This window comes from Necator americanus, chromosome III (assembly GCF_031761385.1).
Source record: "Necator americanus strain Aroian chromosome III, whole genome shotgun sequence".
Lineage (NCBI taxonomy): Eukaryota > Metazoa > Nematoda > Chromadorea > Rhabditida > Ancylostomatidae > Necator > Necator americanus.
Window position 1 is genome coordinate 38,861,950 of NC_087373.1, and position 18,352 is coordinate 38,880,301.

Here is an 18,352-nt window from a genome sequence, read left to right on the forward strand (position 1 = left end):
CAGAATCCAATGAAATCAATTGGTTTCCAATTTTTTTTCCTTTTTTTTTGAAAGAGTACTGACTCAGATAAAGCGTGTTTCATTCTTTTCTTGGTGTACCATGGGTTTATGTGAATAAATAAATAAATAAATAAATAAAATTCAGCACTATTCAGAATTAACCATTTATTTCTTCCTTCGAAGGCCAAGAAAAGCTCAGAGAGATCGAACCAGGATCTCGCTTCTCAGAGCCCTTGTGCTCGCTGAGGCAACATCAAGCCCTAACCATTCAGCTTTTTTAGTTCCTTCTCTTACTCAATCAGTCAGACGTTGTCATGATGTTCTTTTTATTCGCTTTTCGCTACAAGACCTTTCAATCAAAAGCTAATCTATTTCCCCGGATGCTAACGATACTTGAACGTCAAATTGTGTGCCGTGTATCTAAGAGTCAACGCCTGCAGAAATCTATGTTTACACTTTGAAAATGCTTAGAACGATCCAGTTTAATGCGATCGTTTATTGGATTTTGCAGCTGGACCTCAACGCCCGTAAACTCCGCATGACAAACTCTGCTTATTCGTTTTGGATAGCTCTTTTCACGTCTGTTTTCATTCCTGCACTACCTCCATATCTTCGTCGATGTCGATGTCGACCTCAGGCTATGGATATGTAACACATCCACAACCTGTGATCCTCGTCGTCAAGGTTCATCCCATTGGATTTTTGTAACTGTAGGGGACAACATTGGACAAAAACATTCCATGAATCTTCATGCTGCCATTTTCGGAAAGTTTATACTCTCATTCCTAGCCAGTATCTTTGTATCCTTCACTTTCCTATCAAAATTCTTTATTTTCTCCAATTATTTTCAGTGAGTAAGGAAGGAATTTTCACCCAAATAATCATGCTTTGTCCCGAAAAAACGAGAAGCTGTCTATAGATCTATTAGCATTTGATAGATTAGCTGGTTACAAAAAAGAAAACTAGTCACGAGAAGAAAGGAAACTAATATAATGTTGTAAAATAGGCGGGGAACTGAGCATAACCGGAAATTGGGTCCCGTTCAGAAGAAGTGCTAACAAAAAAATGCTACGTAAGCTAGTTTTAAACGATCATAAACTCGCTCGGAATTCGCTCGTTTCTCAATCCGACGATTACTGGGAATTTTTCAAGTCAAGTGCAATTGTACCGTTTTGTTACCTTGAAGTTTCAGGGATTATATACATTATGCGCCCACGGCACCACCTACGCATCTTCCTTTCTTTTGTCGCCCAAAAAAAAAGACCGAAGTCTTTTGGTAGAAAGAGAAACGAAAAGTAAAATATACCGTCTTTACTACTCTACTGTCACCATAACCATCTAATCAATAAATCGATCGGCAGTAAGCAAACTCCTGAAACTTTATCCAAATCCTGAGTTGTGTGCATCAAATTCAAATTGTTCCTTAATGGGGCTCCACACATATCGTATCCTTGTCATATGAAAAGGTAAGCGCAGAAATAAAATGAATATTATATAATAAATTATTGTTAAATATTGTAAGTGAACATACAAATAATATTAATGAAATAATAGTAAGTATTGAATTAAAATTGAATTAAAATTGAAATTAAATAAATTAATTAAAATGCAAAAAAATAAATCAATCAATACAACCATCATTATTATGTATGTATTAATTATAAAGTAAAAATTGCTTCTTCTTCTTTCATATTTACTTAGGTAAATTACTAAGAGTTGCCTTGAAAGGTGCATTAAGAGTACTCCAAGAGGTTGGAAATCTCCAAGAAAGGAGAAAAATTAGCGGAGAAGAGAAGAAGAGTAAGACAAAAGGAAGCGTTTTCTAATTGTGATTAGATATATACACTTACTTATTTATTTATATTTATGCGAAACAATTATTTCAAATTACAGTACACTTTAACTACTATGTAGTCAGATTCGAAACAGCTATCCTAGTAAGGACACCGAGTGAACAATGTAACTCTTCCATATCTGTCGATTGTGCACACCTCCTATTTCTATGCACAGCAAGATGGATTTCGTCGAATGTCACATCCATATAAAACCTATGTCATTAATCTTTGTTCCTCGGCTTGGTCACATCTGTGAGGTCCATAGCGAGTTCCAGTAGATAAACAACTCGACTATTTTTTAGTCACAAAAGTCTGCCAAAAGCATTTCCAGAGATTCTTCACGCATTTTTCGGGAGTGAGACGAATTTGTAACCATAATATTTGGATTAAAAGTTTGGGCACTTATATCACGTTATCGATGGACTCTATAGGTCACGCTATCCCTAATATTTCATTAAATACACATTTTGCAAAGTAGAAAATGTAGCACGATTACAACTTTTTAAATGATTTGATTACATCTTTGATCTTTCTTTCATTTGTTAGTGACTCAAAGAAAAACGTTAAAATTATTCATCGATCTATTTCTCCTTCTAGCTATTCATCCACTCATTCATGTTTTGTAGAATCGTACTCTACTACTAGCTATTATTTTAGTGATTTTTTTTTGTGTGGTATTACTGGAAGCGCTTTTTTTCGTAAATAGAAACAAATGTCATCGAATGTTTGCCAATGCTTGGTGATTCAGATAGAAGATATAGTGAGCATGGCCAAATATTGCGGGAAGAAAAAAAAACGAAAAGATCCAAAAATGAGTAGATGCATAACTAATTTTGGCTTTCACACCAGTAACTTATTTTCGTCTGATTTCTAGAGTACAGACTGTATGATACGGTGTGTACTGCTTTACTTCTTATTATTTTTGAATTATTACAGTCGGCACCAAATTTGTTCACCCGGGCTGGTGCGATGCATCTTCTACCGAAGAAGAGCAAGGCTGAAATCACATTCGGCACCGAATCCATACATACGCGTGCAGCCTATACGAGTCTGATGGTTACCTGCACGTGGTGGCCCTGCTTTCACTAAACGCAATCAGACATTTGAGTGTTCGCATAGGAACGTACGAGCTATTAACGTACACTGTTATACGACGCAAGATTCCAACACTTTGGAAAAAATTCCCGTCATCCAGCACATCCACAAAGTTCATAACCAGAAAGGCCAACTGCCTAAGGGGAACATGGGGTCTTTGGCAGCGACCATTCGTTTCGTCACGCTGAACTGCCGAACGCTGTCCAGTGAACTCCAACAAGCCTCCCTAGCCAGGCTTCTACGATATCTCTGTGTGCCGTTTGTTGCGCTGCAGGGAACACGCTTCAGAGATCGGCCCGTCATCGGCATCGAAAATTACACCATATACTGCGGAGATGCTAATGAAAAGAAAGTAGATGGCTGCGCGTTAGCTGTGAAGAACGATTACAACAATCTGGTGGAGGAATTTGGCTCAAAGTCATCTAGATGCGCCTTTGTACGACTTTGTACGATCGCAGAGGACATAAACTCTGGATCGTGAGTGTCCGTGCAACCCGTGAGGACAACAACAAAGACGCCTTTTATGATGAACTCAATCTATTGATGTATAAAATACCCAACCACCAACTAACCATTATCGGAATCTACGCAAATCCGAATATGGCACTTGAACAACAATCCGATGTGCTAAGAAAATGGTGTTATCCAGCGGGGCGCAAGTCGGATGACGGTGACTGTCTGGTCGACTTATACGAACATACAGGCTTCAACGTTTGAGAGGAATCATCGACGCCATCACCTCGCGTGGCAGAGATCAAGTCTTTTAACGCCTAAAAAGTAGCGCATGAAGAGTGGTGCAAGCAGAAGATGAGGAGTCTCAAACTTCATCTCGACTACGTTCTAACCAGAAACATCCCTGAGTCAGATATCCGAAAATACAGAGCTGTTTGGGACGTTGCATTCGACTCTGACTACTGTCCACTTCTTTCCTTGAGGATATGGTTCCACAAGAGAAATCGAGGAGTCATCTTCAATTGAAAATCAACATAGTAGGTGTGAAAGACGAAGAATGTAGAACGAAAATCCGCAAACGTCTGTCTACTCATGTTGGAGTACGGACCAGGGAAACCACTTTACAAAGTGCATTCAGGACGCTGCAAGAGAAACGCTCCCGGTTCTATTGCTGCGGGAGAAGTTTGCCTCTGCATCTGCGGAGACAACATACACGTAAAAATTTGTGTGTGTGTCGCCTGCAGCACTAGTGATTTCAATCAAGACATGCGTCTGGGAAGGAAGTTGAGCCTTCAGCTGCAACAAGACCACGATAATGAGTGGACTTCAAGAGCGAAGGAGTTTCAAAAAGCGTGGGAAGACAAGAACCCACGAAAAAATTATGCTTTACTAAAGCAGTATAACGAGAAGAAGAAAATATGTTCTCCACTCCTCAACACTGCCGATGGAGTGGCTGTCGGTGATGCAGCCCTGCCAATTCCGAGGGATCACTTCAAATTCTTGCTGAACCGGCCACATCAGCTCCTGAACTCCATATTGATCGAATAATCTTTGTCATCTTACGAATCTCAGACGGAGAAAGTTATTTCAGTATTTCTGATGTAATTCCGTCGTCTACATGGCAAGCACCATTAGCTCCTGTACTCGAGCATGTTCATAGACCGACGTATGCGGTCAAAGAGGAACCACCGACTAAGTCCGAGGTTCTGGTACTTTTGACATCGCTCTACCACCATCAAAATCGCCTTTGACTGATCTCAAGTACGGCGACGATGTTGTTATTTCCGCGGTAAGCAGTGCGTAACTTCAACATGTTGTCAGCCCTGTATAGAACCGAAGTAAGCCTATGAACTTCGTCTACGCCCTGATAAATGTAAGCAGATGTGGGTGTCATAGAGATCTCGAACGGGAATTAGGGTGGACGGACAAGCGGTCGAACTTGTCGATGAGTTCTGTTTCCTGGACTGTATGTTGGAGATTTGACTCTTTAACGAAATGCCTGTGGTCGCCTCCATCACTAACGAAGTCAAGCTGCGAGTCTACCTATCCGCAATTCGCCCCATCGTTACGTACGGTTCGGAAGCTTGGGCAATACAGTCTACATTGATGGAAGAGCTTGATTGTATGGAAAGGAAGCTGTGTAGACGGTTGGTTGGCTACTTTTGGCTTAGAGTGTGCCACCATGAATATCTTTACGCGGAAATCGATGTGGTGTGGCGGCGAATCACATGTGGAAGGCATCAACATCTTGCATTGCCATGGAAAGTGGCTACAGAAAATCGCCTTCGCTTCTTTGGTCATATACCGAGGAGACCAGCAGATCCATTCGTTCAACATGTTGTGAGGAGTTTGTCAGGTTCAACGGAAGTTCTCTACTGAGGTGGTGAAAGAGGACGTGAGAACACTCAGGCAGATCAGGCGAGACGTTGTAGGATATGGAATAACGACGAATGGATTGATTATGTGCAAGCTTTCGCAGAAGAACGAGAAGGTAGGGCAGAGCTATTTTCAACGATGGCACACCTCGGCGAAGATGCGGGTCATCGCGTCAAGCGATGGCATCAGTTCGCCGATTAAGTCAAGTAAGTAAGTACTACACATATATGTGTTGCTATAGTTGGATCAAAACGACCTGAGCCTTGGTGTAGTTGCGCAGACGGCTGCATCTGAAGCGGCGCGATTGAGCTGACGGTTGCGAGCGATTCGGATCGCAAAGATGTGTCTATAACGAGTAAACTGTGCATGTAAGCTTTATGTAAGCATGTAAGCTCTAGCTTTAAGCGATCTATGATTTCTGTGACTTAGTCCTGCCCATACTTTTTCTTGACTAGAATGCTCTTGGTCTCTTCAAAATCTTCGTCCAGTTCTTACTTCTTTTCTTATATCACGTGGAATAAAAGTTGTGCCCTCCTTCTGCCTTTCGTTCTTCGATGACGTTTCCTTTACTTTTTGATCTTCTCCTCAGTAATTTAGCTGGGATGCGGTGATGTGGGTTTTGCTGCAGTCGTTGATGTGGTGGACGGTTCGAGCCGAAGATTTAACATTCGTGCCGCTAAACAAGGAGTTTCTAGATCGATTACGTAACGAAACCTACTACAACCGTTACGCCACCCCCACGCAATATGATGGTAAGCCGTTTGCAAATAGCCGTAATACAGCATATACTTACTAACACCAAACGAAGAAGTTAATTATTCACCTAAAGCATTTGCCAAAGTTTATGTTTCCTTGCGTCGCATGGTTTGCTCCGCTAACTGATGGCATGCGGACATAACTAAGCGCTAGCTGGATAGCGTCGCAACTATTCGTAGCGAAATAAAAACACTAAGAAGATTGTACGGTGGTAGTGTACCTTGCCAACTAGTGATTGCATGATTCATAATTGAGCTTAGCTATAATCTAGTGAATCTAGAGAAGTTACGCAAAAAGATCCTTAGATCTCTCTCAAAATATTCTTCCTCGGTAAGTTCAACAAAAAAGCACTTAAGCATCTCAACTAGTTCGATTTCATGCGTAATACTGGGTTGAGGAATAAGTCGTATCCAAAGTCGTATCGCTTTTTGAGTGTTTTTCTTCAATTAGAAAATGCAAAAATAAAAGACATTGACAAATCTTGAAGATCTTCTAATCTCAAAGAGAGATTATCTTGAAGGGAATTTTTCTTCTTTCACGAAATAGCACACTTTGAATCTTTTTGACTTTGTTAATTCTTAAATCTGAATGGAATGTCCAGGGGCAAAACTACAACATATTCTTATTCTACGTTTTCCATTAATCATGATTAAAGTCCCTAAAGCTGCTCTCGAGATTTGTGTTGTGTACGGAAAGCAATTGAGACATGAGAAATCCTTTGAAAAAAAAAAAACATGAAAAAATGCCAAGAAAGAACGTTGGAAAAGTTGAAAAAGAATTGCATGAGGCATCCAAGAACTCTTCGAATGAATATCATTGGTTAATTTGTACTTGTTTTTTTTAGAAATGAAAAAAGGAATTTTCCCTCAGCCTATGCCATTTTATCGACCAGTGTCCAATTGTTCTTCCAAACTCCCATTTTTAAAACGAGAAGACGAACGGCGTGCGGTGCTTTCAAACATTGCTTCTTCTCCATAAAAAGGATAAATCTCAGCTTTGGCAGTTCCACAGCCCCGATTAAATAAAAAGTACAAAGGTGTACAAAATGTTCTCCTTTCTCCCCTTTGAACTCTCTCTTGAAACATATGTAAGATTCAAAAAGAATGAATATTCAAAGCATACCACCTTGTAAAGGAAAAAAATCTCTTGTAATAAATTCGGAAGATCTTGCCAACGCTTTTCACTGCTACATTTATTTTCAACTAAAAAAGTGCAAACGACCTATTTCTCAATAAAATCCAAAAAAAAAACCGCTGAGAACCCAACATTCACCGCCTATTCGAGGGTTGGCGAATAAAAAAGTACGACGGCACATTTTCATACCTTATTCTAGCATACATCGAAATGCAAAGCTAGTAAAATTCTACTGTGAAGGTCCACACCTACCCATCGTTTAAAAACTTCAATCCACCAGACTCCTTTACACGCACCTTCTATTTTTGTCTTATGCAGAATATAAACACTAATTCTAGTTGTACTCGGAGTAGATGGCAAGTCCTAATCCATAATTTCTTCCATCTGTAAAAAACAAATCTAAGAACGCTAGGGTTAAGGACATGTTTGAAAACGATCAAATGGCCAGTGAATACGGAAAAAGAAAAGTAGAACGAAAATAACGAAGAAGTAGTACAAGAATGGTAGTAATATTACCCTTGATGAACTTCATCTTCAGACAGATTTTCCGTATCCACTGGGTTCATTTTATTAATTTGGTATACTATCATTGTTGATATGGAAGAAGCCAGTTCTGCTGCTTTTAATCAACAAATGGAATAGATAATAAGAAAAGGACTGTCTTTTTCAAATCACACTCTCAGCTATTCGCCTGGAACTTCCTAATAGCTCCAATGGTAAACTCATACCGTTTTCGATTATATTGCTCGAGGAGAAGTCACAAATTCTATGTAAAACGAGAATTCATCGTCAATTCCAAATGTCAAGACATATATTAGGTTGAAAACGACATGAAGCACGGTGCAGTTGCGTAAACGGTTGCGCTCGGAGCGGTGCGGCGGAGCGTAGCAATTAGAATCTAGGAGAGACCCTCGCTGATACCAGCTTCCGCTGCCGATCTCGATGGTCCCTTCTCAATTCAAATCACTACCTCCACCGCACAGCCTCAAACGCATCCGCTTGCGCAACAGCACCGTGCTTCTTATCGTTTTGACCTCACTAAAGTATGTACAGAAGGGGCAGCAGGAAAATAAAAAGAATATAAGCTGAAGGTTAAAGAAGTAATAGAAGAAGAAAGCAAAAGTTAAGTAAAAAATTAAAATTCTGTAGTTCCGTTTCAAATTGTGAACCGTTACGTTACTAAAGACACTTTTATTCCCGTTCATTCACTTCACCTTGTAACATGTTCAATGAAAAACTCATCAAAAATACACTCCTGCCTTTTTTCTGATCCTCAACCTTAACTTATTATACGCTAATTCGTAATTTTTTTAGACTACGTACGCGAACATGGATCAGGTAATTATCTGGTGTCTCATTGTCATCTAACTGCGTTTTGCTTTCATTTCACTGGCTTTGCACTGTCATGCTCACTCGCCGTGACGTTGAATGGTTTAACGAAATCTAATGATATCCAAGTACTTCAACAGATGAACACTACCTTGTCTCTCGTGAAGAGAACAGCTAATTTCGTTCAACTTATTATCAGGATTGCGTCAGAACCTTCATCTGGCGTTAATTAAGACCGAAGATGACGATTCTCCTGTAAAAGTAATTATTGCACCAAGAACTCCCCCTAAAAAAGTTTATGCATCGAACGTCTGAAGTATTTTCGTCTGCAGCTGCGTAATATCGACAACAAAGTTCTGCATAAACATATGGGGTAGTGCACAGAAAGTAAGAAAATCTGCTTGTAGAAGATGAGCATACATGTAAAAGTACTACAGTTTTGGGAAATAAGAAGAAAAGTTCAAACACAACAAAATGCACTATTCGGAGTGAGATTTGTTTTGTTTCGCCTAATTGCACGATCAAGTAGCTTTCTTTTTTTCTACTTCTTATTTTGGTGGTTGCATTTTAGAAACTAATCAATTAATCATTGTTGCTTGAAATTTTCACAAAGAAAAGCAAAAAAAAGTTCGAATAACAATTAAGTTCGAATAACTGACCTCTTATGAAAAAAGAGACCTAGGTCCGTACGCCCCTGAAATGTATCATTTGTTAACATCTACGAATTTCAAGATATTAGGTTTTGATATCCTTAAGAGAACACCCTAAATCTGAAAGCGAGATTTTAGTTAATAGAAGAAGAGCTCATACCTTTTGTATTTTCTGCTTCGAAGGATGTTTCTGACATAAAGTGCAGGTATTTTTCTATGCAAACATACAGTAAACATTTGCAGCGAGTTGGTAACACGAAGGTAGATGATGAAATCGTAGAAATGTGCAAATTTCATGAATTAATGTACGAACTTTCACCCGCTCCCCACCTATTTCTTTGCACCATTATACTATTGTTCAGAATTCGTCCTGACGGGAACTCTAACTCCACGTTGCAGAGCAGAATAAAACGCTTGTGTTAAAGTAAAAGCAACCTGACTTGTGGTGCAACCGCGTAGAGGGTTGCGACCGCGGCGTGACCCACGGCTACGCACCACAAGTCAAGATGTTTCGACTTGACACTAAATAAATGGTAGTCCACAAATTCGACCACCTGGAAATTTTCGTTGTAGGCGGCTACGTACGAAGTGTCGCGGTCGAGCTACCGGCTGGAATCGAGGTGGTACCACTGTCAAGTGCAGCGATCAGATCAATGCTGCTAGCAAAGGTCCCACATCTACGCTAACCGCTACGCTCCACCGCACCGCTTCGAGCGCAGCCGCTTACGCAAGTGCATACAGCGAGCTTCATGTCGTTTTTGACTGCAATATATCTGCTATTTGTCACCCCCAACTGTTCGTACAAGCTCAACTGCCGAATTCTAAGTGAAGCCAGAGCGATTAGGCGCTAAAATCTGCACGTATCTGGCTGCGTTATTGGTGTAATTTGCCATTTTTGCTATCATAATTTCTGTTTTCATTGTTCCGGCACATGAAATGAGAGGCAAATGCAAAACGTGCATTCGCAGAGTAGGCCCGAACTTGAAGTGCATGTGCACAACGATTCGATTAATATCTATTTAAAGGCAGTATCAAGAAATTGAGGATGTTGAGGCCTGTGTGGGACAATACAAAGTTTGGGTTCTATATTACGAGTATGAGTAGGATTACTCTCAAATCTCTCTAGTCGTGCTGAAAAACGGCGTGGAAAACGGTATTCTTCAACACGACTTGAGAGAGTTAAGAGTTTCTTCCTACGAAGCGTGTTAGAACGTCGTTGTACGCGCGCTATGTCCACGAGCGAGCGTTCGTATTCAAGTAAAACCAATGAATAGGCTGGCGAGAGAACCGGAACATGCTCAAAGGTGGCGCGTTCTAACGTACCTCGTAGCGACTAATGCGGTTTCCACGCAGTTTTTAAGGACGATTAGATGGAATTGAGTGTGGTTGCGCTCATACTTATAATCTACAACTCGAACCCTATATTGTCCCTCAGAGACCTCAACATCGTCAAAGTCGTGATAAAGTGTCTTTAATGCACCCCAACACGCCGTCGGTGAACTGAAAGCATGCTTTTTTTTTGAAGAACCTTCCATCTCAACTCATCACAGCTTAACGGGACCAAATTTTTCTTGCAGGAATTCCAACAAATGTTTCGCTATCGATGTTCATCGAAGGGATGTCCTCATTCAGTGCACAAACCATGGACTACCATTTAGACATGTATTTTCAACAGGCTAGTACTGCTTTCCGTGATTTTGTGAATGTTCCTCACGCGGATACACTAAAGATTCAGGAATGGTATGACCACCGATTGCAGCACAACAACACCGCTCCAATTTTGGTGAAAGATAAAAGGGTGTTTCGAGAGATGTGGCATCCAGACGTCTACTTCGCAAACGCAAAATCAGCATCATTCCAGGTTTGTCCAGCTATTAATCTACAGCTACAAATTACGAAAAAAAATGTAGTTGGGTGGGTTGGGGGATGGGGGTGGTTAGGGGGGACTAGATAGGGGACCCAACTAGATTTCACCCCAAATTACTTCCAGTCTGAAGCCAAAAAAAACCTTGGTAAATAATGAAAGTGAGTACCATAACAAGTCCGCAACTTCCAAAAAAGAAAGGAAATTGTTGAGGCAGCTGCTTGAAGAAAAGGAAGAAATATATAGGAGAAAGTTGAGCACTATATGTACCTGAGACTTACCAAATATGGATGTAAGTCAGAACAAATCTCCTCGCCTTCTTTTTCTTTCCGCCAATCTCAAACCAAGGGAGAATCAATGGGGAAAATGAAGGAGAGGAACCATGTAAAAAAGGACAAAGAAGAAATACAGAAAAGAAAAAGCAGTAGTACGTGCACGCTTCATAGTCGAGTCAAGCGACATGAAGCTCGGTGCAATTGCGTACGCGGTTACGTCCAAAGCGACGCGGTGAAGCCACAAGTCGGAATCGAGGTGGGACCATCGCGAACTGAAGCGATGAAGGCTGCTAAAGACCCCCTCAGTCCGAACCGCTACGGTCCACCGAGCCGCTTCGAGCGCATCAGCTTACGTGGCTGTACCGAGCCTCAGGCGGTTTTGAACCGACTATACCAACGTGTGCAGGGCAGCCCACGAAAATTCTACTAGGTAGGAAAAATCTAGTCGGATTCTTTAGAGTACTGTATAAGGCGTATGTTAAGAGCGCTAACGTTACGTTTGAGCGCATTATATAATAAACAGAAGAAGTGGGAGAAATTTCCACGGATTACTCTTTGCTGAAGAGTTCATGCTCTTTACAAAGGTAGTCAACTGCAAATTTTCACGAAATTCCTTCAATTCCAAAGAGCAGAAGTTCGTATAAGTCAGGGAAATCGGCTGCTCGGAAGAAGTTCGTATCTGTAGTGCCGAATGTTTCACTCATTTGGTTCATAACAGATAGATAAAAGCAAAGAGAAGAGATGCAAAGGAGTAAACGAGAGGTTTTTTTTTCTATCCGAGCGTTTTAATTCGCTACTGACTGCTGCCTAAGGTCCATCCAGACTATCTAAATTATATAGGAAGTACTGAAATCTGCTATGCTGCTGTAATTTCAGGAAGTCACCGATGACAACTTTCTCATATGGGTCTACCCAGATGGACGGGTTTGGTATGATACCAGAATTTCAGTTGTAAGCCCTATATCATATATGTTACGATTATATTAATTACGAATGGATTATGAAGTCCCATTAATCTCGTTTGTTTTTAGGTTGTTTCTTGTAACATGGATTTGTGGAAATATCCCCTTGATTCGCAGGAATGTCCTCTTCGTGTGTTATCTTGTAAGTTTAATATTTAGATTAAATCTATTTCATTCTTATTTTTGCACCTATGAGTTCTAGTACGTTTAAACCTTTTTGCATCGAGATTTTACTGGCTTAACTCTACATTTTGGTGTTTTACACTCTTCAGATGCGTACCCAGAATCTGTTTTGCGCTTAGTCTGGTCAGCAAAAGAAGACGTTCTGCCCGTCGATCGGAATCCAGAAATTACTATGCCTGATATGCAGCTCAAAGATATTCGAACTGGTTACTGTAACGGGACATATGCAACCGGTAAGTAGCTCTTTTCATTTATTGGTCCATTGTCAGGTGAAACGAGTTTTTTATCCGATACGGTGTCGAGAAATTGGCACCTGTTTTGTTTGGGAGGATAAAAAACCGGATTGGTACATCGGGTGGTTTCTTTAAGTCATTGTCTAAGCCGTATATTTGTTCATAAACTTCAGTGATTTTGAATTGAACTCGGTCGTTTCGTCATTAAAGGATTAATCAACGTAAAGCAAGCTTTCTCTTATCCTCTACTTATAGGTTCATAGCCTGATGGACTACTCGATGGATTAAACTCCATCAGTACAATTTCTTATAAAAATTTCCTATAAAATTTACATGGCTAAAACCTTTAAATAGTTAAAACCTTTCCCATTTGGCTCTGGGATTATTGAGAAAGACTTACTTACGATTATGGAGTAACCCTTCTCTACCCTCGTCTTTTCAATGGACGACAGTATGATTCAAGAGGAGAAAAACACTTTTTTGGCAGGAAAAAAGATGGAATCGGAAGATTTTGAAGACTTTGTAATCATTACATTTCAATATATGTTAAATAGGTCGAACAATTCAGGTGTATGGAGTTGCATGACAGCGGTTTTCTATGTGGAACGTGAAATGATGCACCATGTAATGCAAACGTATCTGCCTACCGCACTAATCGTTGTCATCTCATGGTAACGTTAAATTTAGACTTTTCTGAAGTTTTTTCTTCTATTCAAAGTATGTGAGATTGAATCAATAGGTTCGATGAAGTTAAGAATTACTCTTAGCTTGAACTATCTGTTATTTTCAGCGCCGTAGGCTGGGAACACTGGTTTCGTTACTCACAATAATGTAGGGAAAAAGCTGGAGCTTTTGTCAGCAATGCAATATCTCATATAAGTTGACCGCACACCTGTCTAATTGGCAGATAGCGTTTCGGATAACCATAACACGCATGTAAAATAAATCATTTACCACCACTTCAGTATTTATATAATCCAGTTCGAATTTGTTGGTTTCTAGTAGTAGATCCTTCTGTTATCAAAATTAAGACTCACTATTACAAGTGTGAGCAATAGTGACCTTATCTTTGGGTTTCTAACAGTTTATGGCTTAGGTTCAACTTCTGGCTCGATGTCGACTCAGCGCCAGCTCGTGTGTCGTTAAGTATAACAACGTTGCTGACAATTTCCACTCAGGCAAATGCTGTAAAACTCGCATTACCAGAAGGTGAGTATTCTTCTATGGAAGTTCCATGGAAACGTCGCTTCGATGACGATTGAGGGCTCAAAAGCACAGAAGCAAACTGCCCTAAGGCTTGAGAAAAGCTTGCTTGTTTTGCTATTTCCTATCTTCTTCTAATTGTTTCGTATTCTATTGCATTTCTGTTTTTATTCTTTTTCCTAGTTAAATATTAAGATGTAATATTCATGAATAGATGTTGGACATTCGGTTTTTAAAAAATGATTTTTGCAAAAACAGAAGTTTTTGTGAAGAATAAAATAAGAGTTGTCCTTCTTCTTGCGATAAAATAGGGGTTCAAGGATATTAATTATTGGGAGAAACACGAAGTAATTACTCTACCTCTGGTAACATGAGCTATGACTAACCACCATTTCAAGACAAGGGATCAATTAGTACCGATGGAATTTCAGAATAGGTTTGATCAATATGTTGGTTTTTTTTTTCAAATTGGACTTAACTACTTGCGAACACAATTGCCATTATTTTGTGAAGCACATCACCGGTAGAAAAGTAATATTTACGAAATTGTGGTTCTGAGTTCTATCGCAACCAAAACTCTTCTTTTCAGTCTCCTATATGAAAGCAATCGACGTGTGGATGGGATCTTGCATGGTTAGTCAATTTTTTAGTGATAATTTCTCTTACTCTTGGTTCATTTTTTGAACGGTTATCTGCTTCTCTTTTTGTTTTTTTCTATCTCCTCATTTCTTTTTTTATTATTTGCTCTCATTGCTTCTCAATTCCTTCTAATGAAGTGCGCAGTCTTCATTTTGTTTGAAACTAACCTGAATCATCCACATGCTTTCCTTTGTTGTTGTGCGTAGACAGAGATTTTTGTATAGCAATAATTAATTCCTCCCAGAAAAAAAATGTGGTCAATGTTGGTTTCTTCAGGCATTCGTGTTCGGAGTAATGATTGAGTTCACGATATGTCATTTTGCGAAGAATCAAGAACTAATCCGATGTGATCCGCAACCTTCCTTAATTGTTGACACAGCCTTGTCGACTCTATTTGGAGCTGCTAGGGACATCGAAGATCTTGTTAGTTGAACTTTACTTCAAATTTTCACTTCTATTAAATTTATCACATTGATCAACATGTTTTTCATCATATCGTCATTTCGTTTGTTTTCATTTTCACTGGTGTTTTTTGATTTTTTCTGGTTTCTAGGCGTCCCTGGACTAAAACCACTTTGCACTTCTGTGTTGAACAATTGTCTGATGTACTCGTGGAAAGCCGATAATGAGACCTTGATTACTATTCCTACACTATGACTAATTCTAACAGACCCAATTACATTTATATCCTCTTTATCTTCTCTATCTCTTCTTCTATCTTTATCTTTACCAAATGGACCGATCAACCCAAGCACTGTACATCATAAGAACTGCGCTGCTTTGTACGTAACAGCTCAAGCCGGTAATATTCGATAAATCAAAATTTTTGCAAGCGCTACCATCGACATTGCGGCTACAAGCACAACAGCATCGTATATAAATTAAAAAAACAGCAATAAAATTTTTTATTTCAACCAGCTGTTAATTAAACAACTCCAGCAGTATACCATACATCTGCATCACGTTCCTTAGAGAAGTTGTTAGTTTAAAAGGCTTCGAACATGCTCCATGTGTGTGTGCTATGTGGATTTTTAATTAGTACACAAGTAAAACCCTCTTTAAAGCAAAGAACACTTCGTATTTTGATTCCAGGTTGATTTGCCGGAGGTAAAACTATCAGAGGTAAATTTTGTTGTATTTACATATGTCAAATTGGTGTTTTCGTAACTTATTATGGCTGCTTTGGCATGTCTGATGCCCGCTATTGTGTCTTTCTCCTTTTCTGTGAGATGAGATGAAAGTCTGCTAATGTCCACTGTCTTCTACTTTTTTGTATAAGGTGCACGGCTTGCGTACAGGTAGGACGTATTTCGGGCAAAAGATTTCTGCAACTGGTGAAGATGCACAAAGGTGAAGATACGTATTCTGTACCATGATTTGTGCTCTTGCACCTCTGCAATGCTTTTGTAATTTCTCTCTGTCTGTAACATCTTGTACAGTTGGGTCAAAACGACCTGACGACGAACTAGTGCAAATGCGTAACCTGATGTGCTGTGGTGGGATCCACGCTAGTTTCTGGAACCCTATTGGGGCTAGCAAGGGTCCCACTTCGAGCGCTAACGTCTACTCATTTGCATCAGACTTTAGTTCATTTCTACTAGACTTCATCTATTGCATCTGCTGTATTTTGTAGAATGATGAAGATCTCGGGATCACGAGTCGAGAGAACCACATCGCGTTGAATATGTTAAGTCCTGAACGAGCTGAGCCGCGTCTCCGGACCTTATCAGCAGATGTCAACACTAATGGAGCCAGGTGAGTCGAAACTTTTGACTGAAGCAGCCTTTTCCCCTTTCTTTAGCTTGGAATTTGAGCGTCGCATAATTTTTTCCTCTCAGAAGTATCTTGAATAGAGTGACTTTTTCTTAGTAATCGATTTCACTTCATTTAACCTATTTCACCTAATTTTGTCTAGGGTTGGGCAAATGTTTTGCGCTCACATATGTTAATAGTTTTTTTTATTTGTTTTTTTAAAAAGACTTTCCGTACTCTTTCTCGATGTAGTATGTATTTCCATTTTGCCTCCAGAACTATTCAACTGAAATGTTAATCTCGAATTTTTCACTTGGCAACGTTAATGTCACCTGAGTGCACAAATCTAATAGATTTTAATCATCTCATATATTGGTACGTCTCGTCTGCTAACAGGACGACCGTAATTTTCAGTAGTTGTTCAAACTAGCTCCGTTCTTTCACAGTTCCAGTTTCAATGTTTAGATAACCTCATAGATTTAGTTCAAAGTGACCTTTTAGCCTCGAAAGTATACACATGTTACCGTTATAGACCTTTTTTCCCTAGTAACAAAGAACAACTAACTCCTCACAACTCTTTTTTGTTGTTTTTGATAGTTTTCATTTTTTTATTCGTATAATATTGTTTTAATATAAACGCCAAGCCTTATCAAAATTGTTTCCCATTAGTTTGGTGACCTGTTTTGCTCCTAAGGATCCTCTAAAATTTTGGTTATTATGGACTGAATGTTTGCGATATTTTCTCGTCTGATTGTGCTCGACTAGTATGTTTTGTCATTGTAATCCGAAAAAAAATCGTTCTTCGTTAGTTTAAGTCGTTTTTTTCTGCCGTCGATGCGTCTCCTAAAAGAATTCACTTTGTAGAAATTGGATATCTGCCCCAATTTTTCGTGCAACTACCCACGATTAGTGTCTTCTTAGTCTCAGAAAATTTGAAAATGTTTTGGAATTCTACTACGGCTACGACAATAAAAAAGTTAATCATGCATAGCTGGACGACATCTTTTCCATTCTCCAACATAGCTAGTCCTTTGTAAAAACAATCTTATCAACAAACTGTATTTTTATTCTTGTAACTCCAAAAACAAAAAACTCATCATAGTTCCCAATATGTTTGGTATGACGGTTCATAACACGAAAAGCTCCGGAAAATTCTTCACATCCTACTATATATCCACAAGTTTGAAACATTTTACAGCGCTAAACTTGGAGTTCCCCTACCCTCATCGCGTCGATACCCATCAATTTCTAGATCATCGAGGTGACAAGTGAACAAGTGTCTTGCATGTGATCATTGTCCGGTGATAAGACCATAGAAGGTCCCAACCCCAACTTCAATGACTGTTTGCGATATTATAGCCTTAGTAACGCATGTTATCCTATTATTGTGCGTTCTCTGACCCAATCGAAAGGTGATAGTGCAAGGCTCGTGGTTATTCTTTTTGTCTCATTTTGCTCCTCCTTCCAGGTACTTCGTTGGAGCTGAACGATTGAGAAGAAAACGATCAAAAACATCATTGTCACGCCTTCGCCATCATGTAATCCTTACTTCTGGTTACATTCTGATAATTTTTCGTGCGCTTATTATCTTTCAATCATTATTTTAACGACTGAATAAATTCTCAACTTCTGTTGACGTTAAATCGAATCAATTGAAATAATTTAGACGGTTGAGGTATCACGGAGGGCATTGCACTGGACACGAACGTTACGAAATTTGCGTGGACGACGCGTTGCACAACGAATCGACGAGCGGTGCCGTACAGCGTTTCCCGTTGCGTTTCTACTTTTCAATATGGCCTATTGGAGCTTCTACCTGGTGTTAAATTAACATTATATTAATTTATTTCTGGCGGCAGGCAAAGTCTCTGCTTCAGCGATTTGGGTTCTTTTCAGCCATGACTAACATGAGCTTTGAACATGAACAACATATTATATATTATTAATAACTAGTCTCTGTCCTCAGATACACCCGAGCGGATGATGATAGTTCGGCTCGGCTTGTTGGTGCGATTGATCACAATGGAATGGAGAAGTGTGGGTGTGGGTGGGTCATTTTTGGCACCACTAATCAAAGATGAACTACTGCCGACATCCATCGCGCCAACGGGCCG

General features: G+C 39.6%; 5 protein-coding genes across 9 annotated transcripts; 4 read left to right on the forward strand and 1 right to left on the reverse strand.

The window, feature by feature from the left end:
• Positions 1 to 3,078: 3,078 nt before the first annotated feature.
• On the forward strand, positions 3,079 to 3,411 carry RB195_012314 (uncharacterized protein; the record flags this gene model as incomplete). The annotated part of the gene is made up of 1 exon (XM_064194114.1): positions 3,079 to 3,411. The coding sequence occupies one exon, from the start codon at positions 3,079 to 3,081 to the stop codon at positions 3,409 to 3,411; it is 333 nt and encodes a 110-aa protein (XP_064051697.1).
• Positions 3,412 to 3,974: 563 nt separating this feature from the next.
• RB195_012315 (uncharacterized protein) lies at positions 3,975 to 4,430 on the forward strand (the record flags this gene model as incomplete). Of its 2 annotated transcripts, none has more annotated exons than XM_064194116.1 (1): positions 3,975 to 4,430. In XM_064194116.1, one exon carries the CDS (start codon positions 3,975 to 3,977, stop codon positions 4,428 to 4,430), a length of 456 nt encoding a protein of 151 aa, XP_064051698.1. The 2 variants fall into 2 exon arrangements, with proteins under 2 accessions (XP_064051698.1, XP_064051699.1); XM_064194115.1 differs by having other exon boundaries at positions 4,149 to 4,430.
• A 447-nt stretch (positions 4,431 to 4,877) lies between these two features.
• RB195_012316 (uncharacterized protein) lies at positions 4,878 to 5,261 on the forward strand (the record flags this gene model as incomplete). The annotated part of the gene is made up of 1 exon (XM_064194117.1): positions 4,878 to 5,261. The coding sequence occupies one exon, from the start codon at positions 4,878 to 4,880 to the stop codon at positions 5,259 to 5,261; it is 384 nt and encodes a 127-aa protein (XP_064051700.1).
• Positions 5,262 to 5,415: 154 nt separating this feature from the next.
• Positions 5,416 to 18,222, forward strand: RB195_012317 (uncharacterized protein; the record flags this gene model as incomplete). 4 transcript variants are annotated; one of them, XM_064194118.1, is made up of 14 exons in its annotated part: positions 5,416 to 5,468; positions 5,856 to 6,010; positions 10,705 to 10,802; positions 10,863 to 10,988; positions 12,143 to 12,217; positions 12,298 to 12,370; positions 12,501 to 12,644; positions 13,213 to 13,315; positions 13,741 to 13,853; positions 14,437 to 14,480; positions 14,763 to 14,909; positions 16,120 to 16,241; positions 17,707 to 17,776; positions 17,905 to 18,069. In XM_064194118.1, 14 exons carry the CDS (start codon positions 5,416 to 5,418, stop codon positions 18,067 to 18,069), a joined length of 1,488 nt encoding a protein of 495 aa, XP_064051701.1. The 4 variants fall into 4 exon arrangements, with proteins under 4 accessions (XP_064051701.1, XP_064051703.1, XP_064051704.1 ...); XM_064194121.1 differs by lacking the exons at positions 5,416 to 5,468; positions 5,856 to 6,010 and adding exons at positions 11,996 to 12,028; positions 18,205 to 18,222 and having other exon boundaries at positions 10,731 to 10,802; positions 17,905 to 18,057; XM_064194119.1 differs by lacking the exons at positions 5,416 to 5,468; positions 5,856 to 6,010 and adding an exon at positions 18,205 to 18,222 and having other exon boundaries at positions 10,731 to 10,802; positions 17,905 to 18,057.
• Positions 8,703 to 10,662, reverse strand: RB195_012318 (uncharacterized protein; the record flags this gene model as incomplete). The annotated part of the gene is made up of 4 exons (XM_064194122.1): positions 8,703 to 8,730; positions 9,137 to 9,171; positions 9,288 to 9,317; positions 10,546 to 10,662. The coding sequence occupies 4 exons, from the start codon at positions 10,660 to 10,662 to the stop codon at positions 8,703 to 8,705; spliced, it is 210 nt and encodes a 69-aa protein (XP_064051702.1).
• Positions 18,223 to 18,352: the final 130 nt, after the last annotated feature.